The 14,354-nt window shown below is 38.2% G+C and overlaps 1 protein-coding gene across 3 annotated transcripts in view; it reads right to left on the bottom strand.

The window, feature by feature from the left end:
• madd (MAP-kinase activating death domain) overlaps positions 1–14,354 on the bottom strand; it is a 53,437-nt gene that overhangs the window by 3,192 nt on the left and 35,891 nt on the right. For all 3 annotated transcript variants that reach the window (XM_062427037.1, XM_062428116.1, XM_062427799.1), the window contains 12 exons: positions 12,610–12,713; positions 12,198–12,281; positions 11,663–11,818; positions 11,034–11,154; positions 8,654–8,774; positions 8,397–8,502; positions 7,762–7,872; positions 7,319–7,426; positions 7,042–7,206; positions 6,883–6,955; positions 5,992–6,098; positions 2,416–2,485 (listed from right to left, as the gene is read on the bottom strand). In XM_062427037.1, coding sequence (XP_062283021.1) covers positions 2,416–2,485; positions 5,992–6,098; positions 6,883–6,955; positions 7,042–7,206; positions 7,319–7,426; positions 7,762–7,872; positions 8,397–8,502; positions 8,654–8,774; positions 11,034–11,154; positions 11,663–11,818; positions 12,198–12,281; positions 12,610–12,713 — 1,326 coding nt within the window. The remainder of the gene's footprint in view (positions 1–2,415; positions 2,486–5,991; positions 6,099–6,882; positions 6,956–7,041; positions 7,207–7,318; positions 7,427–7,761; positions 7,873–8,396; positions 8,503–8,653; positions 8,775–11,033; positions 11,155–11,662; positions 11,819–12,197; positions 12,282–12,609; positions 12,714–14,354) is intronic.

Here is a 14,354-nt window from a genome sequence, read left to right as displayed (position 1 = left end):
CCCCCCCTTCATCCCACTGAACTCAAAGTTTAAAAGACATCACAGAAAAGCAGCTACGAGAGGCCAAAATCCTTTGGCCCAGGACCATGTCGCTGTCACAGGACAGACGGACTTTTCATTAGTAACTGTGAACCCATAGCAGAGGTGAGGAGGCCGAGATCTGGACAGATAGATGAAAGGGGCTCTGAAATGTTAAAATATCTCTGCCCACCACCTCAAAAAACAAAAAAAAAAAATATTTTAAAGTGTCGCCAAGATCTCCACTTGCTGAGATACTGAGGCAAACTGTCAGACCACGTGAGAGATGATGATCTCCGAAATGAGAAAAGCAAGTGATGATGGAAGCAGAGGAAAACTCATGATACAAAAACTAAAATAAAAAATAAATTCAGTGGAAGGATCGACTGATGAAATATTCTGCACAGAATTCGTTTTGAATAAGAAAAAGGAGAAAGGTGACAACACTTTACCTGCTGGAGAATGAAGGTTTTCATAGTGGCAAAGATGAGGGCAACATTACAAAAGCAGCACAGAGACACGACAGTAACCCAGCCTGGCGCTCAAACCTCCAAGCCTCCACCAATTCAAAACTGCTCTGTCACTGTGAGTCAGCGTTTCTGACTTTCTAATAATGTAAAGTCTGCACTGAGCTTTACAAACCTAACCTTCGCTGCTCTCTTTTCATCATTAGACCGATCTGTACATCTCACAAAACACCAAAAATCAAGTCTCACTTTTTAAAGGATGAAGAAAAGTCATCAATTTGTTTTTAAAATGATTAAAAATTAACAATTTTGTTATCTTTTTTACTATTACATAAAGTTACATTTTTGGCTCTAGATAAAGTTGATTGTCAATTATGGGCTTTTTAAAAATGACTGTTGCATTGCGTTTGTGAAAAAAGTATTTTTATGGTCTTTTCAGTAGCACCGGGCAAATTTATATGGTAAAATAAAACCTTTATAACTTATAATGGAATCGTTTTTTCCACTTCTGTTGCTGCATCTAAATTACATCAAAGCAATGAAGAGCGAGGCCTTTAAATCTCTTAGAACTCAATAAACAACTTTTTTTTGCAGAAAAATGTATGTGAAATATTTTAAAACGTAAAGTAATAATAACTATTGTTAAATATGTTAAATTATTAATTCACTATTTTAGTTTGAGGTGTTATTGTTTATCTGAAATCTGACAGTTTTTAAGCTAAAAACAAAGAGTCCAAAAAAGATTAAAATCAAACGTGTTAATCAATACTTAATGACTTGTAACTCTTTGCTCCAAACCCATCAGTTCCTACTTAGGATGTAAATCTTTAAAAATGGGGGAGTTGGGATTTGTTGTTTTAGGCAGTAAATGGTGCATTTGTTGGTGATTTGTTGGCGACTACAGCAGCAGGAGTTTACTGTCAGTTGGATAATAAACTACAGTGTCTGTGTTCAGAGTAATGAAGTAATATTACATCAAGTGCAACACGTGTCTCTTTAATGTGGTTTTAATGGTTTTTGGATAAACAGTGGAGCTCTGTGGAAGCTCAGAGGAATAAGATACTTAGTAGTATTAAATTATTTGTTGTTTTTGGTCTTTTCAGGGGATTTAAAGACATAAATGAAAAATCAGCCTCCTTAAATGCCTATTCCTCTCTTTCGGCTTTTGAGACATCTACTCACATCATACAGGATGAATAGTAGAAATGGGAAATATTACCTTGTTTACTATTTGCTTACATTCACAGATCAGCTGTATGATTACAGAGATGGTCGAGTGAGGGTTAAAATAAAACATCATATCCAATAAATGTGAATTTAATCTACGTAAACAATGTGAGGCAACGATACTTAATTTTCAGGTATTTTCATATTAGAGTGCCAAACTGGATATATCACTGCTTATAAATCAGTCATCCTGTATGCTGACATGAGCACTTTTTACAAGTCTGTTCTGATCTCTATTTTAGGTAGAATAGCCTTTTTATAGGTCTACTCCTATTTAAAAAATGACTTTTATTCATTATACATTAAGATTTGTATCTATCACAAGCACTGACAGGAATATTTGAGCCTCCTTGTTCTGAAATTGAACTTAATGGAAGAACTGCGACTCTCGCCTTCAGGCCCTCGCTCTTCTGTTTCACGCTGAGCTGACTTTGAATTATTATTCTCATAAGTTTGGTTCCTCTTTATCAACAAAATGAAATGTTTCTAGCTCTAAACCTCTACACACAACGTGTGCCTGAAAGCAAACCGCGTCCTCTGAGGAATACATCGACACCTCCGGACGTCGGTGTGTCATTGTTCCTCGAGGAGAGCGAGTATCCAATTTAGTGAACCCTTATTAGCTCTGGTCAATACATTTGCCAGTGAGCTGAGTTACTGCCGTGCCGAGTACAGGCCTAGAATCAATAGATGGTGTAATTACCAAATTCCTCCAGGACAAAGACTCCCTTCACTGTATTGCACTTTTTAATGTGACTCAGCTCTATGAAAACCTAAAAACAAACAAAAAAACAAACAAAAACAAGACAGAACATTATTAACTCAACAACACTGGATGAAAAGTAAACACTTCATATTTAAATAAAAAGAAAAAACAACCATGTTAAACTTGTTTTATTCAGTGTGAAAGGTAAAAATAAAACAACTACACATGGAGTGCAAGCTTTTAACAGCTAACAAACAAAAAGAAAAAAAGAAACAAAGAAAAGAAAAGCACACTATGAGAAGTTTCCATGATCAAACGCATACATGGGCGACGGTTAAATGAGGAGAAATGCATTAAATCTGCTCAAAAGCTCAAAACTAATTCAAGATGTCTCATCAATGACGTCTGTTAGAGCTGGAAAAATGTGTATTTATAGTTTATAAACAGCAAAGAAAGTAGTAGAATAACACATTTCTTTTTTGTTTCTTTTTAAATGCTAAGAGAGATGTAATATGGCCCATATGATGCATACATGGAATTTCCATATAAAAATGTAGACACAAGGACACAAAATTAGATTTGCCATACAGCTACAACAGTAAAAGAAAAAAAATTGAAAAAAGAAAAGAAAAAGAGAAAGCAAAAAAAGAACCCAATAAGATGTAACTGCTAATAAGCAAACACAGCAGAGGTTGTGTACCTTCCGCTCCTTGCAGGGGGAGAGAGCATGGGAGAGAAATGGTTTGGATTATTATCGGACAGAAGAGCACAAACACTCGATGACACTCCGAGAGGTCACTAATATCCACAGGAGCCTCGTACCGATTCAAAATCCAAGAAATATAATGCTAAGAAAGTTACCAAGAGCCAATAAGAAAACCCCCGTCACAAGAGAATCAGCCCCCAAAAAACTACGAAATAGGTTTTTAAAAGGTTTGACTAGAGGTGTTGTTGAGAGCTGGATTCACCTTTGTTTTCCTGGACTTTAAACATCTCAGTCCCCCAGAGCCCTCCATGCCTCCTCCTCCAGCAACAAGGGCTGGCACCAACACCACTTGCTCACACAGCAGAACACAGAAATGAGGGTAGCTGCTGAAGGACAGTTCATTCCCGCTACAATTTAAGACGATGTCACCCCCAACCCCAACTGACACCAAAATTACTGCAGAGCTGCCCGGGGACCCCCTCCAAAACCTCCCCATTTCCCTGCTGCTCACTCTGATTTGAAGAGCTGAATAAAGTTAGTTTGAGACACTGCTCAGACGCAAATCTGCAAAATACCGATGGTGAAAATCGTTTGAATTCTACAAAATGCGGTGCTCTACTCTGAGAAACTCTTACAGCGGAGGTTTTAATTGTATAAGCGCTCTAGCCCCTTGCAATATAAAACACAAACCTGAGCCAAAAATAGCCTGAAATAGCAAAACCAGAAGCCAGCGAGGAAAAAGCAGGCAGTAATCAGAGCAGTAAATCCATGTTGCAACATCTGAGTTTAACGGCCGGTTCAACCAAATTACTAAAATATATGTTGCACCTGGTTGAGTTGAAGGTTTTGGTTTTATTAGTCAAGGTTTTTGAGACTTCGGCTGCAGCTTGAACACAGTGGAGGTAATTCAACTTTCATTTGTGGTGCTCACAGCAGTGGAGAATTATATCTAAAGACCAACTGAAATCTCAAAGGTGTTTGGAGATATTGTATCTCAGAGATGCTCCGTTAACTCTCCCGTCCTCTGACTGACGTGTTTGATTGACAGCTGTGCTGCCTGGTAACAGGGGGCAATAGTTGTGGTTACTGTCGTTTATAAGTGAAGGACAGACAGCTTTTTATCAGCCGTGACTGATATTGATATTTTGTCACAGCTGCTGTCAGATTTTTTAAAATGATTTATGAGGAGGGAAACGTATTCAACATGTTTGTTAGACCTCAGAGATAAACACATGTATCTTCAGTTGTTTACTGTAGAGCTCCTTTAATATAAAGTTCACAACATCACAATTATTTCCCCTGTAGAAAGTTGTCCTCAGTGCAGACTCTGGATTATTAGTAATGATCAGCTGGGAAAACAGTGGTTTTGTTTGCTTATGGAAACCAGAAAAATCTGATTTTTCTCTTATTAAGTCCCCAATTGCCACCACACACATTTTATATACTGTATTTTCATTTTATTTGATCTTACATTAATGTATCTGTTGTTTTTTTCTTACATGCGTCCTTATGCCCTTTTCTTGTAGAAAAGGTGCTCTATGAATAAAGGTATTATTAATAAATCAATCAATCTTTATTTATATAGCGCCAAATCACAACAAAAGTCATCTAAAGACACTTTTCTCATAGAGCAGGTCTAGACTGTACTTTTCAATTTAATTAAGGGGAAAAACTCCCCTTTAAATGGGAACAAACCTCAGGTAGGCCATCTGCCTTAACCAGTTGGGTGACCAGTTATTATTAATAATAATAGTAGTTGTAGTAATTATTATAATTGGAGACTAAGACATCACATTTGGAAATATGTGATGCTGCTGAATACTTAAGATGAAATTTTGTGAACACTTTAAATGAAATTTCATCTGTCAGAGAAATATCAGAGCTGGATATCTTAAAATCTGAACAAATTAAACCAAAAGTTACATATTTTCGGGGGGATTTGGGTGAACCGACCCTTTCATTTACTTTAATGCTGCAGGATGTCTGATGAGGGATGTTGCTATTCAGTAGTTCCTCTTTGTTCCTCTTTGGTGAAACATTCAACAAAATTCTCTTGTTTTGTAATGTTTAAGATAAATGTACAGTGTAAGTGTTTATTAGCATCAGCTGGTCCCCTGTATAACTGTTAAACTACAGTATGTCGTCCAATCACAGCTTCACGTTCTAACGAAACTCAGGAAATAAACGAACCCCGACTGTCATTAACTGCTCAGATGTGAAGACAACACGTGACGATGTTCAAAGGGTCCAAACTTAAATGTGAAAGTTGCTATCAAATAGCCAATTATTAATGAAAAGTCGCTGCTCAAGGTCATCCGTCTTACCGCTGACGCACAACACACACAAACACGCATACACACACACACACACATCAACACTTTGGTTCCTCCCACACAGTAAATGAACATGAGGTTTGAGCACCACGAATGTCAAAAGAAACGTGTGTGGAAGGATGTGTTCAATGTTTTTTTCTTTTTTCTTTTTTTCACGCATGCATACGGACACACACACACAGACACACACACACAATAACACAAACAAACAAACACAAACTGAAAAAAGCAAATCCAAAAAAGCAAAAAGCACAAACAGGATTTCTTCCTCTAAGGGGGGAAAGATCAGGTACGGGATGAGAAGAAGCCAATCAAACATGTCGTTATCTGTCGTCTCTGAACATTTTGATTTGTTTTTCATGACGATAGAGGAAGACGGTCACAAGGTGAACGGAAATGAAACAAACGGGAGAGACGAGCAGAGAGGTGGACAGGAGGGGATGAAACATGATGAGTGAAGTTGTTTTTTTGTTTTTTGTTCATGCCCTGGTGTGAGATGAGCAGCACTTCTCTGTGCTGGTACTGGCCTCTTACCTGGCTGTGCATGAATTTCAGGTTGATTCCTTCCAGCGTGACCTGCAGCAGTCCCCCTTCACCAGTTTTCATGTCCTGGACCGGGAACTCTCCGCCCAGCTCAGGACCTGAAGAAACCACATCTAAATTTAGAGCTACAAAGAGGTTGAAATACTAAAGAAGCGATTTAGCTGACAATCTAAACAGAGAAATTATCAAAAATGACATTAAATGTTGCTGTAGAAACACTACAGAAGGCAGCAATGCTTTATTTTGTCCCAGCTTTGGATTTCATTTATTTTTCAAATTATTATAAATTAGAAGTTGTGCCAGTCATTGCAGGGTTAGGGTTAAGACTAAATGTGGACAAAATATCTAATTACGATTATTTTGACTGATATTACAACTGCGATATGATTTACAATGGTCTCATTCTCATTGAAAAATATATTAAAAGGACTGTGGTGTGATTTTTGTGGAGATCTGTACCAAATAAAGATGTTTTCTTAAATCTGTAGATTATGATGTGAAGACCCGGACATCTCTGCAGCAAGAAAATACGTATTTTGACACACTTATTGTTCAACCTTACACGAGACTACTTTCACTTTTTAAATAAACTAACAGGCTTGAAAGTAATTTTTTTAACAAAAAGAAATAAGGAGGCAACAAACTGACAGACTGTCCGATCCTTATGAAATACAAAAATACAAAATATTGTGTGACTGTCGACATTTATAATAAAGAAGTGATGAATAGTTTCAGCTTCAAAAGTTTCATATAATGAGAATTACAGATTTTAAACATAAAAACCGAGCAGTGGCATCAGATCGGAGCTTTGTGTTGGGATTATAATCATACTGGGGGAGAAAAGTGAGACTGGTGCAGCTCTGGTGAACACAGTCACTTTACCTGGTTTGATGCTTTGCTGTCTCGCTGCAGCTCGTTCCATACTGTCTTTAACACAGTAGTAGAGTTCACGACACTAGAATGAAAAGAGGAAAGTATTTCTTAATTAATGATCTATGTTCTCCGAAACTGAGCTTAACTGACACGGAAACAGTTTCCGACCTTTTTGGTGTAAAACTTGTTGAGTTGTGTCTCTTGGCCGTTGCGTCTCCAGAGACACAGCACCTTGGTCTTGGGGCAGTAAGTCATGTTGATGAGCTTCTCGTACCACCAGCGCTCGTATACTGTGCCGATGTTGCTGCGCAGGACTATGCAGTCATCGCACACCTGAGATGTCGGCGGGTAAAGCAGAAAAACTTGTGATACTCCTCAACACAAGCGACAACATGATGAGGTTAATTTTGTAATATTAAGAGGAAATAATGAAGAGTTTGCCTACCTCCATGAAAAAGATGTCTCCGGTGGTGTCAGTGCCAGCATGAACAACAAATGTTTGCTTCTTGATGTGACGGCTCCCGCTGGGCCTGATGGACAGCTCACGGCCGTTCTAAAAATACAGTACAATTAATCAATCAATCTTTATTTATTTAGCGCCAAATCATAACAAAAGTCATCGCAAGGCACTTTACATATAGAGCAGGTCTAGACCTTACACTTTAATTTAATTCAAAGAGACCAAACATTCCCACATGAGCAAGCATTTGGCGACAGCGGCGAAGAAAAACTCCTTTTAAAGGGAAGAAACCTCAGGCAGAACAGGGCTCTAAGTGGGCGGCCATCTGCGTCGACCGGTTGGGACGGTGCAGTTACAGTACACAGGAGATGCATAACAGCTGAACTAGCTGAATTAAAAAAAAAAAAAAAAAAGGGAAAGATATTCACCATTTGGGCCAGTTTGTCCAGCAACTCATTGATCTCTTGGCTGTATGTGAGGCCGATGTGGGACTTCCCCATCAAACGCCTAACTTTCTTCCGGATGTCATTTTTGCCCACCTAAAAAAAAAAAAAGAGAGACAGCAAAAAGGTAAAAATGGTGATTGGTGCTGGTAAAAAAAAGAAAAGGCAAATATGACATAAAGTCAAGCTGTGTCTGAAATCACTACCTATTTACTATGGAGTGTGCTACAATTACCTTCAGCCATTTTATTTGAGTGTCTGAATGCTGAGTGTGTAAATATATTCACTATAGAGAGCCCTCAAATATTCAACAATGGAAGGCCAAAAGTAGCGTCCATGGCATGTACTCTATTTTCTGGTAACAATCCCACAATGCAATGCTCCACATTTTAAAGATGTGAAAACTGTCACATGGCTCTTACAGCTGATGGTGACGACACAAGTGATGATGATTAGTTAGTGTCTGAAATCTTATTCGTTTGATTGCTGCTCACTATTGAGTGAACTATGTAGTGTTTATTATACAGGGAGAAATGAATGATTGAATAAGCTAGTGATTTCAGACACAGCCTCATTGATTGGACTGTTATGTGGTCAGAATGACAAACAGTGTTTCTTACTTTCATCATTAGCATGTATGCTACCATATTGTGCAGCAGGGTAGCCAGAAGTCTGTCCTCATCGTCTTCCAGACGCTTGCGGTCATGATCACCCAGTGACAGATATCTGTGACAAAACGTGACAGAAAACGGTGTTAATAGTTTCATAAAGCAGGATTACAAAGTTTTCTAGACAACTATGAAAAAGATAAAGCTAATTAAAGATAATCACAAAAAAATCTGACATTAAAACATATTAAGTATGAGCTGTGTTAAACCTTTCGATCATCTCCTGAGGTCCCTGGTCCATCCCCATCCCCTCTCGCTCCAACATGACCGCGTCTAAATAGGCGTCCTCCCAGAACTGCACTTGGTCCCACAGTGTGGATCGCTCCTTACCTGAACACGTCAACACAGCACACATGTAGCTCAACATGTACAAACATCAGCACCGCAGCTGGGGCATTCAAGACATAAACACACACAGTCACAACATTTAAATGCTTTTCTATTAAAAAAGACAGATAGCAAATGCATTACAGAGTAACTTCTGTCCAATATGATAAATAACTATATTTTTACATCATTATCAAAGTTCATGCATAACAATATTTATCATTTCAGCTTTTTACAGTTTTTTTTTGTTTTTAAATAAACCTGAATAAGCAGCGTGTAGCTCTCAGTCATGTACGACAGGAACAGTAAATGTCAATTAGACCTATTGAAGGACACATAATTACAGCTGTTTGAAGCTTAAACTGTGTAGATATTTAAACAGGTCAGCTGTTGTCTTATGTAAAGTTGGTGAGGGACTGTTTCAGATTTTATTTAAGCAGGAAGATTTGTGTGGACCATTTATTTTTAGCTTTTTTTAATGACCAATAGTGTTTTTTCTGGAAGTATCTGACGCTGTCTTCAAGTGCTGCTTTTTTTAACGTTCTTAGGATCAGAAGTTCACGTGTATTTGAGTCCAACTTAAAAGGAACACTTTTAAATGGATAAAGCCATTTTTCTTTTGGTAGCTGCAGGAAAATTCATTGTGACATTTTTAACTATATTGAGCAAAAGGATGATGATACAAAAGACGAATAAAATCTGTCAATATCAGTAGCAGATGCAGCTTTATGTTTCCTCTTTTATTCAATGGAAATTTTGACATGTCTTAATCCTATTTACCAGTTGGTGGCCCGAGCGTGCTGAACTGATAATTACATTTCTGACAGCACTTGAAGGAGACATGAATTTATCTAGTATGCAAACCCGTGAAATGTTAAAGCTTTCAGGTTAATAGGAAAAGTGTGACAGAAAACTGGGTGTAGAGGCAGGTTAGAGCAGAATAAATGTTAAAAGTTAGACAGAAAGAATCACACACAGACTCTGTATATATGATACTGCTGTATTATATTTCCCCACCTCGATCTCGTGATAACAAACTCACAGGACTTTGAAATGCAGCTCACTGACAGACAGGAAAAAACCCCACATCACATCAAAGATTAAACACACAGCTAGCCCCGATGAACAATAGATACACCCTACACACACACACACACACACACACACACACACACACACACAGGAAAAAAGGGCAAAGGCAAGAGATTAGCCCTACTTAGAGAAAAGGTTTCCATGGCAGCATCCTCTAGTTGATCCCAAACGGAGCTCTTATCGCGGCCTGGAAGAATTTCCCAGGAGGAGGAACAGCAGGGAAGAGAAGCAGCAAGAGCGAGAGGGAGGGGGGGTTAGGCCAAGAGGTGAGTAAGTTTAATGGCAAAAACATAAGCAGAGGGAGCCGAGAAAAATTGCCATGGGAACAAAAACAAGGACAAACAAAGACAAACCGCGCTCATTTACACATCAATTTATGCTAAAGTCTTCCATTACTGTTTAAAAATATATTTAATCACAATAAAATAAATGAGCAATAAATGCGGTTGCTACGTTTTGTGGTTATGAGGCTGTAAATGTTTCTTCTCTATTTAAATATTATATTGATTTAGAGTAATTTTTTCTTAAATGTGCACTTAAAATTAAAGTTAATTCATCTACAGCAGCTGCAGTCATGACTTAAAAAACAAAAAAGAAAATTCTCAAAGCACCAAGTTTTTGTTTTGTTTTCTGTTTCTATGTTAATTCTGTTTTTCACATGCAAACACTATAGTTACATATTTTAAATCACTTTTATAAGAAATCTAAGACCTGTTCTACTCAACTCATTACCAAACAGCAGAGAAAACATATCAGTAATGTTAATTCATCACCATGTATGAAGAAGTGGAAAATCTCATTACATAAAGTTACATCAGAATTGTTATGTAAGGCTTTTACCTTTTACCTTCTCACAGATGTTTGCTTCACAGTTTTATAATAAACGATCAAGATTATTGGACCACATCTGTATCATCACATGTCTGACTTCTGTTTTGTCCCCTTAAAACTAAAACTTTCCGACTAGCCGATGTTCATTGCGGTTACATTAGATCTATCTTCAGTGAAAGTAAAAGCTTGCACAAGTTGTTGTTAGTAAAAAAGAAATTGAACTTTCTTCTTACTGGAAAAGCAAAACAAGTGTAGTTTGAAAATACAAACAACGGCATGCATGTTCCCGGTTTAACGTGATTCTGACAGAGAATATCCAAACCAGGGAGGAGAACATACCCAGCAGGCCTTCACAAAGGTAGATCCTCATACTGATGTCCTCCATGGGTTGAGGAGGCGGTCCCTTTGCCATAGGAGGTAAATGATCTTTTGCACCAGGTTTCAGTGTGTGGGTCTTACCCTGTGGAGGCAGGACAAAGCAGAAATGTTAATTTTCATATATTCTGATCACTGTTTTTGTCCCTTTTTTATCACTACATCAGTCATAAAGTTTTCTAGACCTGAGTTGCATTCACAGTTTTTCAAAATGCTTACTTATTAATCACTATTTGAGCTTAAACTAATCACAAACTTTCCATTGCTAGCAGTTTTCACCAGTTTATGCTTGGCAAAACAAAAAATATTTTCCAGGATATGAAGCCTTTTTCCCTGATTTTATGAGATTTCCGGGAATAGAAAAATAGTCTGCTCTTTCCCAGATCTTTTAAAGCACAGGGGAACCATAAAAACTCATCCATCTCCTGTGTTTTGTTACTGAGTAATTTACTGACCTCCACCTGGGCAGTAGGCAAGATCTCTGTACTTACTACACCAAACTGATATCCTGTTTTGTTTAAGAACTGTGCTTTCTCCAAAACTCAAATGAAATAAGTAAGAACTGTTTCACTTAAATTGAGTCTTGGACTTACAAACACTGCACTGGTGGCCGGGTTGGTTTCAATCTCACTGTCAGAAAGCGTCCCTCTGGACTGATTTAAATGAGCAGCAGTTCTCCCAAGGCCGTCTCCTGCTGTGCTGCTCAGGTCACTGTCAGCTCCCAGAGTCTCTCCAGAGCTATTGCTTATCTAAAACAGAGAAAATCCAGATGTGAGAACAAACAAATAAATGAAAATATTTCAAGGTTTGCTAATTGACCTATGTATAATGTTGGATATGTCTTCTGTTCATGTAAACATATGCTTGAAAGAATTACAGTTGTACATTACGTTCATATTATGACTTTAAAAGCTTCAGTCCTCAAACTGAAAGATTTTTGCAAACGGTTAACAATATGCTGAACATGAACAACTTCATTTTGGGTGTTCACTTAGTTTTGTTTTTTTAATTATGGGTTCAAGACAAATACCAAAAAAAGGATTGGGCCAAAAACAGTATCCTTGAAGCTACAGTGAATGTTGTTAAGTATGTAAGTAAATAAGAAGCTCAGAGTTGGCCGTGCCCTACCACTGTGCTCGCCTCTGAATCCTGGCTGGTGCTTCTCGTCAGGATCGGTGGCTCTGAGCTTGTTACAGACTCTGTGTCGCTCTTCTACAAAGTCAAAAAGAAAAGAAAATTCAGTGACAAACTTCTTTAACAGTTTTTAACACTCAAAGAAACAAAGCACAACAAACTCTGATGAAGGCGAAAAGACTGAAATATTAGTGTATTAATATTGTAGCCATGTAAGTGGATGAAACTGAGGATCAGTCTTAGGCCTCCATGCCTGACTGGAGGTTTCGTGTGTTACCTGTGATATTAGTTTTTTGTTTGTTTAGCACACAAACAAATGACTTGGGAAGTACATCCTGATATTTACCAAAGATTTTACACTCATTTGATTCACCAGACAACATCAACAAGTCTTCACATAACCAACCTGAGATCCAGATGTGACACTGAGGCCACTATCAGCACTAATCTGAGATTTCTTCTCCTCTGCATCAGTCACCTGGGGGCGCTGCTGCTTTGCTCCTTCAGACCCTGAGAAACACAAACAATGTTTCAGCACATTTTCATGATCATTTCTACAATGCTCTCTTACCTTACTGTGAGTCGCCCGACTCGAAGCCACCACAGCACAGCAACACTGACACTACGTCCATCTAAAGTGCCAAAGCCTCTATTTAAACACTGCATTACAATTGCGATAAAGCAAAACGTGTAAAACTTCTGACTTTAATCAGTGAAATAATTTTGGTATCCAAGACTTCAGAGTCTTAAACTGACTTAAAAAATACTGTACAAGGTGACTATTACACACAATCTGAAGTAGTAAGATTCCATATTTCATTAAATGTTTTCACAACTTATGCTGGTTCATAACTAAGTTAGGTAATCTATAAAGTAAAGTTTAAAGACCAGAAAGAGAATTGACAAAGGGGCAAGCAGAGTGGGATACAACTGGGAAAAAATTACAAATGAAAACAAAACTGCAAGAGCGGGACATTAATTTTCAGTCAATGCTGCAAATGTGGCCCAAGTTACACAAGAAACGACCAACAGACACAGGCAGTTAGGCATGCAGACAAACTGATGGACGGTAAAAGGAGACATTTTCTGTTTCAAGTGTGATTTGTACTTTGTCATTTTTGTTTGACATTATCACTTTCATGGTGGAAAGTTGATCCTTACGCTTCTTTTTTTCAGTTCATTTTGACATTTAACATTTGCAGAAAATTTTAATAAAGCCTGAAACCTGAAATGTATCAGCGACTGTAGAATATATGCTGAAAATATACAGCGAGCCACTTGAAACTGGAAAAAATAACAGTTAAAAGAACAGGACAGGGCAGCAGGAATTCATTTCTGTTCATCTTGATGGATGGTCTCAAGGGGGGGGGGGACAACACACTGGAAAACAAAATTATATATTGCTTAAGCTTAAGCCAGTGACTACAGCATAAAAGTTCCCATATTTTTTTGATATAAAAAACCAAACATCAGACAGACTGTGCAAGATATCCACCTGAGAGAACATTTCAGAGCCTTCAGGATGCTCTCCTGTGGAACAATCTTTCAGTTTTGGTCCGGGGGTCAGACACCCTCTCTATGTTTAAGAGTAGACTTAAAACGTTCCTGTTTTATAAAGCTTGTAGTTAGGGCATGTTCAGGCCTGACTCGGACCAGCTCCTAGTTATGCTTCTATGGGCCTAAACTGCAGAGGGACTTCCCAATAATGCACTGAGCTCCTCTCTCCTCCTCACCATCTGTATGCTTTCATGTCCCATTACTGCTTGTTACTAACTCTGCATCGTCTCTCTCATGTAGTCTTGTGCTTTCTCATCTTTCTCCTCCTATGCTTTCTGCAGGTATTTCTGCCTCTGGAGCTGTTGAACCTGGATCTGTGAGTACAAGCTGCACCCACTTCCCCTCTTATCCTGCTCAACCCCCACTGATTCAATTATTATTTTTATGATTATTACTACACATCTCTATGTAGACCTTGCATTGTGCTTTATTTCCCTCTCTCCCCCTAACCGGTCAAGAAAACCTACCAGACCCTGGTTCTGCTCGAGGTTTCTTCACACTAAAAGTATGTTTTCCCTTTCTGCTGTTGCTAAGTGCTTCCTCATGATGTTGGGTATCTGTACATTAAAGAGCTCAGTCTCGACCTGCTCTATA

The sequence above is a fragment of the Scomber scombrus genome, chromosome 1 (genome assembly GCF_963691925.1).
Source record: "Scomber scombrus chromosome 1, fScoSco1.1, whole genome shotgun sequence".
Lineage (NCBI taxonomy): Eukaryota > Metazoa > Chordata > Actinopteri > Scombriformes > Scombridae > Scomber > Scomber scombrus.
Note: the sequence above shows the minus strand (reverse complement) of the source record. Positions and strands in the feature narration are given on the sequence as shown.